Here is a 16,230-nt window from a genome sequence, read left to right on the forward strand (position 1 = left end):
AAGGTGGTGGGGAGCCTTCTTCTACCCAGGGGAAATTTGCTTCCTTTGTCTACTCTGTCCACTGGAAAATATCATTTCCAGAAATTGAAGCAATGAGTTTTTCCTAGAGCAAAGAACCTGTAACCGAATAAGCTGTGGTTTTATGTGCCTGCTCCCATGGGCAGGGACCAGCCCGGCAGCCAGGCCCGGGGTGAGGCAGGGAGAAGTCCCTGGCAGTCAGCGTGAAACCTCTGTGTCTTTTCCAAACGATATTTGAAGCCAGATGAGCAAGTGGTTTGTTTCCTGGCCTCTGGGCTTGGCCAGTGAGCTGGATGCAGCATGGAGTTCTCCTATACCATCCCTGGGCACTTCTCCAGCGCTTGCTTCTTCAGAGACAGCCTAATTTTTCGTGTGTCGGGGTAGAAATACCTTTTATTAGTCACCTTTTGGTTGCAGCTGAGTCTGGGGAACTCGGTGCAGAATTTCCATCTCTGGTTGAAGTACTCAGCATCTTTGTGGCTGGTAGTCATAGGACAGTGACCCTACCTGAGTCTTGGTAGCATCTCTGTGTGTTGCTGCTGCTTCTTTGGCCTGATTCGCATTTGTCTCCTCGGCAGGAGTGACTAACGGCTTCACAAAACACGTAGAGAGCGGCTCTGATTCTGAGTGCAGCTCTGGCCTGGGCAGTGGACTGGTGTTTGAAACTTGCAGGTAAGTGCTCCGTGCAAAACTGTTCCCCAGAACACCTTCTGTGTCTGGATTAATCTGCCTGGTTTTATCATTTCACTTCTTTAGGTTTCAAACCCAGCCCAAACTGTTACTTATTCTGTGTGTTGGCCCTAAAAGACAAAAAGCGTCTGAGGTTCCATCCCATCCTCTTAAGCTATAGGTCCCAAAAGCAGTGCTTGATTTTTCAAGCAAATTTTTTTTTACACTTCTGTTTCTCAATGCACACATGGCCTCTCTGCTGATGCATACCTTCTTGGAGTTTTTGAGAGCCAAAGCTAGAAAAAACCTGAACTCAAATGTCCAGTTCAGCACTGCAGGTGAAGCTGAACTTCTACCACCTACTGAATTGCTGATTTCTTCCTCTCAGAGGTTTAAAAGCAGAACTAGGCACTTCAGACAGGACTGAACGGACTTAAAGCAAACATCTGTCATCTTTTGGTCCGATGCAGTAGGCATACATGGGTACCATATCCATTTTCTGGTCTTAATCTACCTATCCAGCCCTCCTAACACTGACTCGAGTCATTTCACAGCTCTTTCACTGCATGGTAAAACCCGTATTAAGCCAGAATCATGTTTGTGTGAGTTGTGAGTGGCAGGCTGAGAACATTTGACCTTGATGGCTAAGATCGTCCAGGACCATCATACCAGGCAGAATCAAGTCTTTCTTAGTTGATATTCTTAGTAATATTTTCAGTGCCTTGAACATGCCATTGCCCTCTGCTTGTCTTTGATGACCCTAAGGGTGATGACCCATCGCTAGAGAAATATGTTCAGATGTTTTACGCTTCCTCCCAATGCATGTGCTCAGTCAGTCCTGTAAGACCTCAAGCTTGCAATGTCAGTTGGGCACTTAAAATCGTAAAGCTCCCCATGCACACCCATTCTCAGGACTGAGGCTACAGTTTAAAACTATTAGCTGCGTAACAAATTATTCTGCAGCAGGGTTGAATCCCAGGGGCTTTTTTCAAATGAAAACTTCGCTCTGCTATGCAGAGTGATCCTAAATGTTATCTGTCAAAAGAGGTGTATAATTTTGCAGTTGTAGCTAAGGTTTGATTAGTGTTTCCATTATAAATCTGTTTGTAAAGGCTTTCGTGCCCATGACAAGGGGCAAGGCCCTGGGTTTGGAGGAGCAATTTTGCTGTGAGGGCTTTTCCCTGTAGCAGAGTGATGCCACCTCAACAGCCAGGTGCTGGGCAGCCTGAGGGAAGCACGTGGCACCCCAGGAAATTATCTCTCTTAGCACATGCTGAGTCCCTTGGAGGCATAGGACCTCCAGCTCTTCTCGGAGATGGGGCACCCACCCACCTCTTCATCTCTCCCCTCTTCTCTGGGCTGTGTGCCCAGATCTTCAGCTCAGTCATTGCCTCTTCTGTAAGCCAGATACTACCATGACCCCCGTGCAGATCTCACAAGAAACTACTGCAATAAACTATAGTAAAGCGAGGAGCCACATCAAAGAGGACAAAAAGGAGAGAACTGGATTCGTGCATAGTTGTAGTGTCATTTAAATGAGGGCCCTTGAATCATGCAGGAATCCTTCATAGGGTGAGGATGCTCTCAGAACAGGACCAGGAGCCAGAAACTCATCTTCAAACCCTCTCTTGGGCTTATGGCCCCACCATCTTTGCCTCCGTTTCCCCATCTGTAAGTGAAGGAGACAAATCTGAATTCACAGGGGAGTGTGGGTACTTGTTAGTTGATGTTTATATAGTACTTTGAAGATGAAAAGTGCGATGTAAGTGCTTATTACAATAATTGCAAGCAATTCACATAGCAAAAATTACATTAGAGCTATGTGACACCCACAAAACAAGGAATTAAAAAAAGCTGATGTCTCATGGATAACTTGTACAATTATTCTATTTAGGAATAGCTCTGTTTACTGCTTTTTCTTCACTCTTCCTTTTTGAGCACCAAATTCATTCAGAATGAGTTGCTTATTAGAAAATCGTAAAAGAAAGAAAAAGAATTACAATAAGTGAAAAAACATGATTGCTTGAGGTAGAGATAATCCATTTTCTGAAATGTTTGTAGTAATGAGGTGAAAGGATGTTCAGGACATGGGCTGATAGAGTCCAATTGCATGTATGTTGGAGTCATGTTGGAGGGCTGCTCTGTCGTCTGAAGTCTATACACAACTGGGTGAGCTCATGCAAGCGCCAAGCATCACTGCATCAGCTCTCCAGCGTGAAGTCTTTGCCGGGTTTCTTCCTCATGTTCATAGCTTGGTTTCTATTAGGCCCCTTTCATTGCTCATGGCAAAGCTAGGATGATATCCAGTGTACTTGCACCTGAAGAGATGTATTGATGACATTTTGTTGAAGTGTTCAGTGTTCTTTTCATGTCGATGATGCGCCAGTATGGTAATCTTCCAGTATTTTAAACAGAGCTGGGGAATCCATTTACTTGGCTTTGTTTTCAAGGGTAATCTGTTTTCTCCTAATCCCTGCTTTTCCATATCTTTCTGACAGTGGTTTGATGCCTCCCAAGCGAAGTCGAGGGAAGCCAGCTCTTTCTCGGGTGCCCTTCCTGGAAGGTGTGAATGGAGACTCCGATTACAGCAGCTCAGGTGAGAACGGCTGCAGAGCAGCCCCGCTTTGGGGAACACCCTGCTGGGGTCCCACCGCACTGTAGGGCTGACATCCATCTGAACCAGGGGGAGCAGGTCTCAATGCACACCAGGAACCAGTTCTGCATGAACTGTCCAGATTATAAAATCAGACTGCTGACCTGCCTGTGCGTTATCACCTGCTTTGTTACAAATTTAGGTTGTTGCATAAAACATTTCCTGCTTTCACTTTTATGGATTGCCTGTGCCCTGTGTTCTCCTCGGATGGGTGCTTTCTGTAGGTCTGGTGTGTGTAATGTCCCTGGCACTGTCTTCTCCTGTTTTGGGACTAGTTCTCTTTAATGACACTGCAATACAAACTGTAAATCATAATTATAAGAGGGGTCGCTCCCTCTTATATGAGGAAATGACTCATATCTGTTCCCTCTTGTATTGCTATCATTCCTTTCAAGGTCTTTGTAACAAAGTCGCCTTTGTCAGACTGTGCTATACACCAGTAAAATTAAGTCACACTCCTCTAATACTACCCAAGGCACGACACCGATCTTCCAGAGCTCACACAACCAGATTCTTGTCTTTCTTGTGGTGTGTCAATGGTAGAGTTATTGCGGGTTTATGCTGAAATCAGGATTCAGCTTTGACTCCCTGTACCCTGTACAGCTCCCGTGCGCTGGCTCCTGTCTCCCTGGGAACCGTTATTATCCTGGACCCCGCGTGCTCAGCGATCTGCTTTGGAGATAAGCTTACAGAGCAGGGCTGATACCGGGAGAATTAGAATCAGTGGGACAATTCTGTGTTTTATAACATCATTTCATTAATGGAAGAATACATTTGGAATGCAATAGTGGAGAAGCACATCAGATGCTTGGCAGTGTGCTTGTTTGGGTTGTATTCAGCCTTTTCTAGATTCAGTCTGACTTCTGGTAAAGCCAGTGTATTGACCATTCCCCGAGCAAGCACTATTTGCTATAAAATTCATATTAATGAAGATTACTCCTTTTCCAGAACCAGGAGCTGGCAGATTAGTTATTCATGTCTTGAATGGATCTTTTGCAATACTTCTGACTTAAGTTTGAAAAAATTGATGGCTAATAGCCTTCTGTCAACTAGAACCAGGCATTTCCTGCAGAGATCAAATAGCCCCAAAGGATATGGCATCAGAATAGTCTAGGTATTTGTATTTAGGAGGAATAAAAAGGAGCTCTCTGAACAGTGGTCCAAATTAATCTCAGATACAGCTTCATCAGTTCCATTGAGGATGGATTTGGCTTGGTGGAGCCTAATGGACCAAATTCATCTCTTGTATACCCATTTGATTTCAGTGATACAGCAGCTATTCACTCCAGAACTGAATTTGATTAATATTTCCATATTGAAGAGTTCATCTGAAGCTACATGCATGCATAGACTTAGACCCATGATTGAGGAGACTGTGGCTTTATCTTAATGCGGAACATGACTGTACTGACAAGAGCATAAAGAAGGCTGGGCATTCACCGTGGCCAGGCTGGATCTCACTGCACGTTAAATTTTATCATAAACTTACTGCAGATGAGATGTGTGTCTTACCACCTCTGGTTTGGAGACCCAATGCATATAGGTACAAACAATAAGTGGCTTTCCGTTTTGCTCTAGACCTTGATTAAGAGAAATGGTTCGGAATTATGCCTATGTGCACACAGTAATGATTAAATGTGTGCTCTTGTGTGACAAATAGCTGGACAATAGGTTTGTTACAAAAAAAGGTGAAATTCCAGCTTTCTGCTTGCTGCAGAAGCAAATAGGTTAAAAAATTAAACCAGAAATATTGTCAGTATGTTTTAAGTACAACAGTGGTTCATCTGTTTTAGCTGATTGCTACTGAGACAATGCAGGCCGTCATGCCTGGGTTAGATGACGGTGTGGTTTCTTGTGTTATCGTAACCCCTTGCTAGTAATTGCCCTCCTAAGCCATGTCTCCTTCTGTCCCTTAGGCAGGACTCTCCTGATGTCCTTTGAGAGCCAGGCTGAGCTGGAGCCCTTGGAGCTTGTGTGGGCCAAGTGCCGTGGCTATCCCTCCTATCCTGCCTTGGTAAGTACCCCGTTGCTCTCTCGCAGCCTGTACCCACAGCACAGGTAGCCCAGAACACAGTGCTAGTGTCCAGTGTAACCAGACACAAAAGGAAAACTTCCCAAAATCATGCTTTTTTTTTTCCTTTCCCCTTTGCACAGTTAATTTTCCCCATGCTCATTGTTTCAGAGCTTTGCAGAGGATTCATAAAACATTGGTCTCTTGGTGCCAGGGATAGGAGGAGATCTTCCCTCTCCTCTCCTGTTCACTTTGCAGGTATGGGGAAAGTAATGAGTACTGTTGGCATGAGAAGACCTAAATTTTATAAAGGCAGGCACCAGGTTCCACTGGCCTTGTGATGTATATATCCTCTTCAATAACCATATGTTTGATTTAAATATGAGAATATACGCAAGTGTTTGCACCTAGTCCTTTGAACGTATTTCCTTAATATTTATCCGTCTTTGGATATTTGACTATTAATGTGAAATCCATAAACCTGGCTTCAGTGAACACCATACTCAGTTCCAAAGCAAGATGTGACATGCAGCTATTGCTAGGAAGTGCCAGTACCGCTGCAGGTGTTTAAGTGCTTGTTAAGTTATCAATAGAGATTGCTGAAGTGAGAATATGACTAAGAACATGAGATAGGCTGATACGTTTTGTTGTTTCTGCTACTTTTAAATATATCCCTTGAGACGTGGCTCTTCCTGCCATCTCTGCTCTATGTAATTTCTGCATGGCTGCAGCCATCCCCTTAAGTACCTTTATGGTTGGGATCGCTAAGACAGACAGCGGTTGTGACTGCTGAGAAATTGTAGGGGGTGAAAGCAAGTGTAGTCATCACGGAAATTACACAGGTCTCTACATCCAAGCAGCAGAGCTGTGAAACCATCCGTAAGCTGACACAGCATGTATGCCTGGCTGTGGCTGAGCACAGTTCTGATGCTGTCAAAAAGGGCAGATTCTGCTAAAAGAGTGACCCTCATCCATGCTCTTACTCTAAGTGGGAGCCCAGAGGAGAGAACAGCTACAGATCTGCCAGCCATGCCAAGCATTTTTAGATATTTGTGTGGCTACAGCCAAAGTTAAACTGTGCTTTAGCATGGCTTTAAACACTGAGACTGCCCCAAAAAAAGGCATTTTTATAGCAATCTGTTGTGGTGGAAAAGTGTCTCAATAAATTCCTACAGCTGGCCAATGTAAAAGCCAAGCCGCTTTTTCAAGCCCTCAGGAGCCGAGATCAGGAGGCAAAGAAGACTAGACCGAGTATTGCATCCACCCTTTGCTGTTTCGTTCTCCTCCTGTGATCACACGGCACAAATGCTGGACACTGACATTTCTGCTTTATTATGGGGAGAATCGATGCGTCTGTTGGTACTTCTCTCCAAAATGACTATAATCTGTGTTTCTCTAGCTTGATAAAGCTGGCACTGCTTGTCGACTCTCTCCAAATATTGGGCCTGATTCTGGTCTAATAGCAGTATAAATCTGAGCAATGCCGCTGAAGTCAACTGAATTGCACCAGAATGGAGCTGTTGTGAAATTGCATTATGCCTGCTGAGTACAGCAATGGTGTTACATTTATTGTACCAGTTAGGAGTGCAGGAAGGAAATCCTTTGCTGAACACAACAATACTGAGTTTGTACTGAATTACCAATCTACATCCACGCAGAACCACATACTTATGTCCTTTCCCTTTTTTAAGATTGGGTGCTTGGCCTTTGGACCGACTGGCTTCCCTTCCACAGGGGAAGCCTTGAGGACAGGAAAATTCTTTAAAAATTGCCACTGAGACAAAGCAACTTTTCTTACCCATCCTAAGTAGATTTTAATTGTCTAGCTTGGATAGACTGAAAGAACAGAAAAAAAAATGCATTCTCTGCAGTACTTGAAGGGTTTTTTTCTTAAATATCCTTTCCCTGTGTCACTAGATAATCGATCCCAAGATGCCGCGCGAGGGTTTGCTCCACAATGGAGTCCCCATCCCAGTCCCACCTGTGGATGTGTTGAAGTTGGGGGAGCAGAGGCAGACAGAGGCAGGAGAAAAGCTCTTCCTTGTCCTTTTCTTTGACAACAAGAGAACCTGGTGAGTGTGTGCAGACAGACGGGGGTCTGTGGCGAGTACTGTGGCAGAGAGGGAGGATTTAACATAATCTTTGGTATATGGGAGCATATAGGGATTATGATGATGATGATGATGTTACCTGTAAATTGGAGAATTTAAATATGCAGCAGTCAAGAAGAGTCTAAATGAGGAAGCCAGCCTGCTTTTCCCTGGCCCAAGAGCATGACATCTGACTGCTCCACTTCCATGGTGAACAGCCCAGCATCCTTCACCCAGGGGTCACATCACCGCAAAAATACTGGGGTACATGAAGAGCCAATTTAGTAATCAAAATCTGCAGCAAATTAGAGAGAGGATTTGACTTTAAAACACCAGCAGACTGAGCAGCCAGTTCCACTGCTGCACAAAAGATTCGCCAAAAATCTCCAGGGTAACATTTTGAAAATGCTGGGTTTATTCCATATTTAGGCTTGCCTGATTTTTCAAGGGTGCTGAGTACCTGCAGTTTTCAAATCAAGATATTTGTTTAAGGTGGAAAAAGCAGGTGTAAGCACCTGATTCAGGGCAAGTGAAATATCTCAAGGCCTTTTACCATTCTGTCTCAGACAGACTGAATCTGCTGATTTTAGTATCAGTGGCTGACCAGGTTCACATGGTAACAATAACCCAGCCAGATATAATAAGCCACAAACCAGTGAAGTGCCTTAAAAATGAGCAATAAGGCTTTGCAATCCATGTATGAAACAATGGGAAACTTGTAAAACTGGAGCATTATGCTGGACGAGGTGAGTCCCCATAATGAGGCAGGCAGCCGCACGCTGAACCCACTGGATTATTTAACCAGCAAATGCCACATGGGAACGTGAACCAAGCAAATAAATTGTCACCCAGGAGGCAATACCTGCAAATGCTAGATCCAGAGAGTTTATACTGCGGAAAAAGCGGATGCTGGGCAGTTGGGGTGCACATGAGAACGGAGGAGAGAATGGGCTTGCCTCTTCTTCTGCTACCTCTATAAAATAAGATACCAAGAGCTTAAAAAGGAGCCTCGTGGTATTTTGAGAGGCCTTCTTCTTATTATTCTCCTGGGGAAGGTCTTTGCCGGCATCCCTGGAAGGGGTTTCAGTGAGGTTGCAGTCCGGCAGCCCTGGCAAGAGAGCATCTCCCATAAGAGCAGGGAAGGGCGAGGGGCTGGAGGAAGGAGGCGAACATTGCCCGGAGGCTGTGTCGAGGCTGGAGGGGAGGTGCATGGGGAGAGAGCAGAGCCAAAGACACAGCGGGGTAAAGCAGCAAGGGGGAGTGTTTCCCCCTACATTTCGGGGCTGCTGCAGTGTTTTATGCAGTTTAAAGAGATGGAGGCAAGGTGCAACACAGGCAGAGGAAAAGCATGTGCCGTCTTCTTGGGAAGCTGAGAAAGGGGCCACATTTGCATCACTTGATGAGTATGTTTCTGTCCTCTGGGGAGAAGAGGTGCCAAGAGACACGTTCCCGAGGTTTTTTATTAGTATTGTTTCACTGTCCCTGATTACCAGAACCACTTGATACAGGGCATGTTCTTTGAAGAGGTGCTAATGATTTTTAGCTGAAAATCAATGGCAGTGCCATGCTTCCTGTTGCTGTAGTCATCAGTTTTGAAAAATCTAAATCCAAACTTGTCATTGAAACTACCTTCCCAATAAAAATCAGCATTTCCTTGACTTTGCCTTGCTGTTGTTGAAGACAAGCTCTGGTGGATGTTTAGACTTTTACGTGGCCACTTAGATCCTTGTTTGCAATTTGTGGGAAGTTAGGGTGCCTCAGGAAAGTCCTAAAAACGCCTCTTAGTGCCAGATCCAAATTCTGCTGACTTCAGTGATGCTGCAGAAGGGTCACAAAGACTGAAATTGGCACCTCGTTTTTGTGGTGAAGATAAGCTGAGCTGCCCTGGGTTGTCCTTGTTGGCTGGCTGGGAGATGCATTGGACTGTGCTAGCAGTGGCTGAGGTTTAACTCCTAGGGGCTGGGCTTCATTAGGAAAGATGACACTAAGATGACGTTAGATGATGAAAGATGACGTTAGGAAAGATGACACTTCGTTAGGAAAGATGTTTCTGAGTGTGCTAGTTAACCTGGGCTAATGACTGCACAATAAAAACTTGCTATAGAAAAGGCACTTGCAATTTAAGTCATCGGTTGGGTTCAACTTGGGCTTGGGATGTGACTACTGGAAGCTGCCTGTTTCTGGATGATACTCAGATAGTTGTAGTCACCCAAACCCTGATGCTTACAGCCTCTTGGAACAAGGCAGAGCTTTCTTGGGGATAAAAACTTACTTTCCACCATGGAAGTCCCTCTATCTGCTGCTCTGTGGAACACAGGAGTTTCCAAGTTTCCCCTGGAGCTCCAAGGAGCATTGACAGCCTTGAGTAAGGACTCCAAGGAGAGATAAAACTGTGCTCATGCAGGAAGACATTTTGGCTACAGGTGGTTCTTCCATGCCAAATGCAGGCATTTAAACATTTGTAGCATCATTGCAGGGTGTTAATTATAAACAAATAGATCACACGATCGTAGCTGCTCCTGGGGAGGAGATGACAACTAGTGAATAATCACTGCTGAGATATGTGGGGAATGCTTGAGGAGCTGGAGTACTTGGCCATGTCTTGGAAACTCTTGGGACAAACTCCTTGGCCTGTTGAAGCAGGTATGAGAGCCAGGCACATTGGAGCAGTCAGCCTCCTGCAGAGAGCTCCAGGTGTTTGCTCTTCTTTCCCCATTTCCCCTCTCCATGCCCTTGGTGACGGGGCTTTGCGCTCTCCTTTCTGTTGCAGGCAGTGGCTTCCACGTGACAAAGTCTATCCCCTCGGTGTGGACGACACAGTGGACAAGTTAAAGATGATGGAAGGACGAAAAACCAGCATCCGCAAGTCTGTGCAGGTGGCATATGACCGAGCCATGATTCACATGAGCCGCGTGCGGGGGGATCATCCCTTCGTTACATCGAATTATCTGTAAGGGGTCGGGGTGGCCGGTCCTCCTTTTCCTCCAGACTCCATGCTCGCTGCGTCGGCAGAGCGGACTGTCTCGTGCACTGACCGGCTGGGGGACATCGTTCCCAGCTAGCTGTCAGCACTCCTCGAAGTACCCTGAAATGTGCCAAAAAGCCTGTCCAGCTTCTTTCTGAATGTGTCTCGCTGAAGAGCTGGCAGGAGATGAAATGTATAGTCTACAGGGTCAGGAGTAAGGTAGTTAGGAAAAGCTGCCAGGTGACGGGAGCCAAGGTGAGCTGATGCAGTGAGCAGGGCGCAGCACTCGGATATTCGGACCTCATGCACCCTCCCTCGCCCCTGCCTCCCCCGTGCCGTCGGGGTTTTTAAGTCATCAGCCAGCCCCGAGTAATTCCCGGGAACCCGTCACCACTGTAACCGCACCAGGATCCTTTACGGAAATCCCAACTGGACTTTCTTGTGCCAAATTTACCCTAACCGTGATTGGCCTTTTTATTTTTTTAAATGACGTTGATTGTCCCATCACATTAAAAAAAAAAAATCGTAGCTGGGAGTTTGCGTTACGATTTTCCTGCCTACGTACATAGTGTTTTCATGTTAGATTTCTCTCATTGCATTTAGAAGAGCTTGAGATATTTTGGTAACCTTCCCCTCTGCTGCACACACTTACATGCACAGATGCACAGAGCTTTAAATACGAAAAGCAAATTACCTGATTTTTTGTGTGTGTGTGTGTGTCCCCTAGAAATTTATTTGGTAGTTTCACATTTAAATTCTGATTTCTGTGACTGTGCTTGTTCCAGTAACATTTCATATCATGGTTTAGTACAGTACTGAGTCTAAGCAAAGATAACTTCCTTTTTTTAAGAAGCAAAACTAATTTTGGAGGTGTCTAATGAGCTGGAGCAGCTTTGCAGGCACTGAGGTTGATCAGGGTTGGAGGGAGATACATCTTTTGTGTTGGTTTATGCACATTTGGTGTAAGGCTCCTCTTCCTTTCTTCCCTTTTTTCTGTCTCTCTGACTTTTTTCTCTGACTCTGTTTGGGTTGAAACCAAGCACGAACTAGAGCACACGACCATTTTGCCTTTTCGCCTTCTCCCCCACACACATATCCTTTCCCTGGTGTGTGGGTCTCCAGCATTGTCATCCATTAAAACCCAAGTAAACCCAGCTCTGCAGACAATCCCTGTTTTTTTGGGTTTGCATTGCAAAAATGGGGGCAACTGATGTTTGGAAACTTGATGACAAAACCTTTTCTATTAGCCAAGGACTTTATGATTTCTCTGATCTCTTCTGTTGCGTATCCCTTTTTGCTTTCCCATTTTAAGAACCAAAGGTGCAGAGCAAGATTGTAGATTGAATATCATCATTTTGCTTTTTAACTCAATATTTTTTTATTATTTTAACTTTTTCATACTGAAGAGAATGTGGGGTCAAAATAATAATAATTAGTAATAATAATAATATGAATAGTGGGGAGTAATCACTGCCATTTCTACTTGGTCTACTTTTTTAAAATACCACTTCTTATACATTGGGACATGGAACCACACTTTAAGGAAGATTCCTGTAACATAGAGATGGGGCATAGGATTTTGTAAAAATAATAATAATAATAATGCCTATGGAGTGTGGCTAGGGAAGGATGTTGTATATATAGTTGTAAAATATTGTTCTAAATTATTTAGACCTATTGTCACCATTCTTGAAGTCCTCAGTTGTGTTGCTGGGTCTTTTATATGCACACAGTGTAATTTATTTGAAGGAACATACACTTTTCCAGGTGGTAGCTCAGCTGTGGACTTGTGACCTGTGTATATGTTTTAAGATCTTGGGATTTGGGGTTTTTTTTTGGTTTTTGTTTTGTTTTGTTTTGGTTTTAAATGACATTTTAGAATTTGAATTGGCTAATATCCTGCTGTTGCTACGGGACCTAAACGTTACTGTCAGTCTGCTGTAAAGCACAGATCGCTCTATTTATTGTAGAAAGTGAGTTTATTTGCTTTCTAGAATTGTTTATATCAGATGGTATAAGAGAGGTAATAAGAAAATCTATGCTTGTAAAGAAAAAAAATGCTAATTTTACCTACTATAACCTGACTGTCTGAGACTATATTTTCTCTCTGAGAAATAAATGTTCTAATGTATAAAAAAAAAAAAAAAAGAGTCCTTCCTTGCTAGTGTTGTCCTGAGGTCCGGGACATCACTTACTGTGATGGCTTTTATTCGTCCCAGTCGTCCCAGATGCGGGAGTAAAGCGTTTGCAAAGAGCAGTGATAGGGAAGGGACACGCGGAGGGATTTCTTGTGCTGCCTCGAACATCTCCCGGAGGTGAGTTTGTTCCCTGTGCAATGGGTAACAGGGTTGGGTGCTGCAGGATGGGATCCCCCCAGGTGCCGTGCACGGCAGCCCTCTGGCCAGGGGGTGGCCGAGAGCCCCAAAGGGATGGGAATTGGGAATTTGGGGCTTGAATCCCATCTAGTGATGCTCGTGGTGGGCCGGGGGCTCCTGCGATGCCGAGCCGTGGGCAGTGGGATTTGCCAGCAGATGGAGACAGGAGCCGAGCCATGTGGATGCAGCAGGGCCGGACTCTGCAGCCGGGCTGGTCCCTGGCTCCGGCTGGGGAGGGTTTCTCATCCTAGCAGGGCTCTTGCGTTGTCTCTCTTCCCTAAGAAGCATTTTCCCTCCCTGCACAGGTTCATGTTCTGCGGGTAGTGGTGCACCATCAGGACCCCGTTGCTGCCCGGCCCCTCTCTGCAGAGCCCGGGCTTCACTGGAGGCTGCTGCCCTCCGAGGCTGCAGGTATCGTTCCCATCCGCCACGAGCATGAAGCCCTTCTGGGGCCAGAGGCACAGACCCACCGCCGCGATGCAAAACTCTGCAGGAGCCAGGAGACACTTTTCCCTTCCTTTCTCCCATCTCCTTGTCAGCCTCAGTGCCCCGAATTCTGCAGGGGACAGATACAGTCATCTGCTTTGAGGCCTCATCCTGGCCCTCGCCTCTCTGCCTGCCTTGCTGGCCCATCCTTTGCCTCCTGGGCTCAGACAATTGTCAGCCTGATTCATGAAAAGCCCCACTTTCCAATAATCTCCCATCCTCAGCGGCCGCCACGCTGTCATGGTTCCTGACCCTCATCTCCAACTGATATTGAAATATCGTGTAATTAAATTCCTGTTTTCTCCCTAATAGGTTTGTCCTTTCGGATGCTTCTGCCCTTAATTTGAAGGCAAGGCTGCCACAGGTCTCTCCGGCACCAGTTTGCAAAGCTGGGTTTGTCCTGCCTGGACCCAGCCCTGGCAGCAGCGTCTGTGGGAGCTGCTGAGATCTGCCCTCCCTCCGGAGCTGGTGCAACAGCATCTCCCAGGGCTGTCGCTGATGGCACCTTTGCCTGAAACCAGTAATTAATTTGCAGTTTTGCAAGCAAAACTTTCTAGCAGAGAAGTTTAATTTCCTCTTGATTACGTGGTGCGTGCTGCTTGGTGTCATCAATGCTTCAGGTGCAGCCACCAGCCTTGCCCCATCCGTTTCTTTTCAGAATCGCCAAAAAAAAGAAGAAATGAAATCAAAGAAAACAAGAAGATCCGCTGGCTCGGCACGCTGGCAGAGTAAGGACACAGCTCTTTATCCGGTGTTGGGGTGGTGCTGAAGGCCGGCAGATTTTGATGAAGGGGAGAGGAAGTTCATTGGATTTCTGCAAGCATTCCTAATTTTCTGAATTTTTTTTGTCGAGGCGCCGGGTGCAGGGATGGCAGGGACGCCAAGAGCGAGTCACGTCCCAGACCCAGAGAAGGGTCTTGTTTGGGGACATGCCCTTCAGAAAACCTCCCGGAGGAGACCGAAGTGCAAGAGGAGGGTGGACTGTGCCCCTCCGGCCGCTGCAGTGCTGGCTCGGGGGGTGTCAGGGGGGTGCAGGGGCCATGCCCAGCCCTGGGCACCCACAGGTAGGTGCTCACACACGTGCGTTTATTTGTGGGACGGGTCTCCTTAGGGCAAGTGCTGCTTCCACACCCACAGAGGATGAGCTTCTCTGATCACAAATAGTGACTACACACCCACAGCCATAGGTGCATCCAGGGGACAGCTCTCCCTACTTGCTAATTATAATTGTCTGTAAGTATAATTAGCACTTTCTGTATAGACATAGGTTATATATGCAATGCAAATATGCTCCAGGAGAAGACGGGGGCAGCTTTCTCCTCTGTGTGTGACTCAGCCAGACTCTTGGGGGGTCCAAGTCCCCTTTGGTGAGGACAGGGGAGTTTACACCGGGTGCTGTGCACAGGTTTGGCCTCAGGCTCTTCTGCGTGAGAAAAAGCGAAGGGAGGGAAGGAGCGGCATGGAGCCAGCTCCTTAGAGGCAGATGGATAGCAGGTGACAAAACTTAATGGTGCTGCCCTGCTGAGGATTAATCCTCTCCTGCTTCAGCCTCCCAAAATAGCCCTGGCTCGCTGGGCTGTGCATCGCAGGGTGCGTCGGGATCGGGAGCCCCTGGAGCTGGGGTCCCCACGCTGCCCCAGGCGAGGGCCACCATGGTGGGGAGCGAGGGCTTGGGGCAGCGATGAGGAGGAGAGGGAGGGTAATGGGTGGGTAATACCCATTTAACGTGCTTCAGTGCTCGGAGGGCTGGAGCTTGGGCAGCAGCTAGGAGGAAAGCCATGAACCATGTATTTTTATTTTTCTTCCTTGCAGCAGCAGACATGGGCAGCCCGTGTCCTCGGAGCAAGCCAGGGCCCCTTTGCAGCTCAGGATGGGAGACCGATCCTGGGAAGGATGGAGATGGGGAAGAAAGGCAGCCTGGATGGATGGGGTGGGCAGACGAAAGTGAGGATGAGGAGGGAGGGGCAGGCGAGGGAGTCGGGGCTCTCCTTCCGGCGTGTGATTAGTTTTTCTTTAGTGTTGCTCAGCGTTTGATGGATGATGCTCCGCTGTGAAACGCGCTGTAATTACTCAGCGGGATGGCAGGGATTCATCAGCGGTGATCAATATTCACAGCATCCATCGTGCCTGCGGGCGGCCCGACCCACTGCGCACGCACAACCCGAAACGCCGTGTGTGTCCCCGCAGACCCCCAACCCCATCCCAACCCTGGGGTGCCATTTGGGGCGAAGCCGTCTACACCCACAGCAGCCCGGGACCACGCACAGGGCTTGCAAGAAGCTGCTAACGATGGTGCAAATGTCTTTGGCACGTGTTGGCGTGCGCGCACATGTGTACAGGTGAATAAAAAAGGGAAACATTAAAATTTCCAGCACTCTCTCACAACCTGGATCCCTTTTTTTCCCAACACTTTGCAGCTCCTCTCCGGAGCTTGCACCCAAGCCCAGGAGCTGGGAATGGGGCATCTCTTGGCACCTCCCGTGGGAAAAGCACCCTGCAACAGCCGCACCGTCAGCTCCCGGGCAGCATCGGGTGTGTGGAAAGTCGGCAAGAAGCCGGCTCCAAAATGCAGTTACTTGCTTTTCCCAAGTGTAGTTTTAGTGCCCTCGAGTCCGCAGTCCCTGATTGAGGGATGCACTCATGTAATGCTGATGTTAAACTGACCCTGTCGAGTAATTGAAGTCCCGCGTTTATTGCAGCCTGCTTTAGGAAAGGGAAAAGGGATATTTATTTTTTTTCTGAGCATGCCTGGAATTTTTATTCCCCCTTATTTATTTATTACATTCCGTGGAAATGCTCATAAGGGGTTTTTTGGGGGTTTTTTTAGTGTAGACATTTTGCAGCGTTTGCAGATCAGGAGCCCTTCAGCGCGTGCCAAGCGGGAGGTGAAGCTGACGGCAAACACGGAGCTCAGACCTCGCTCTCTGCCGAGGGAAATGCAAAAGCAGCGCGTGGCCGGGACG

At 46.9% G+C, this 16,230-nt stretch overlaps 1 protein-coding gene across 12 annotated transcripts in view; it reads left to right on the forward strand.

Annotated features, from left to right (window-relative positions):
• The window catches only part of BRPF3 (bromodomain and PHD finger containing 3), a 31,821-nt gene extending 16,610 nt beyond the window's left edge, over nt 1-15,211 (forward strand). For 8 of the 12 annotated variants that reach the window (XR_012046164.1, XR_012046165.1, XR_012046166.1 and 5 more), the window contains 7 exons: nt 597-690; nt 3,186-3,283; nt 5,257-5,354; nt 7,269-7,423; nt 10,212-13,995; nt 14,121-14,331; nt 15,080-15,211. Coding sequence is in view for 1 of the 12 variants with exons in the window: in XM_072886317.1 (XP_072742418.1) it covers nt 597-690; nt 3,186-3,283; nt 5,257-5,354; nt 7,269-7,423; nt 10,212-10,395 (629 nt within the window). In the remaining 11 variants the exon portion in view is untranslated. Of the gene's footprint in view, nt 1-596; nt 691-3,185; nt 3,284-5,256; nt 5,355-7,268; nt 7,424-10,211; nt 14,073-14,120; nt 14,332-15,079 lie in introns of those variants that run through there. The other 4 variants (XR_012046162.1, XR_012046160.1, XM_072886317.1 and 1 more) reach the window with 4 other exon arrangements.
• The last annotated feature ends 1,019 nt before the right edge of the window (nt 15,212-16,230 follow it).

Source organism: Ciconia boyciana, chromosome 23 (genome assembly GCF_034638445.1).
Source record: "Ciconia boyciana chromosome 23, ASM3463844v1, whole genome shotgun sequence".
In the NCBI taxonomy this organism is placed as follows: Eukaryota; Metazoa; Chordata; class Aves; order Ciconiiformes; family Ciconiidae; genus Ciconia; species Ciconia boyciana.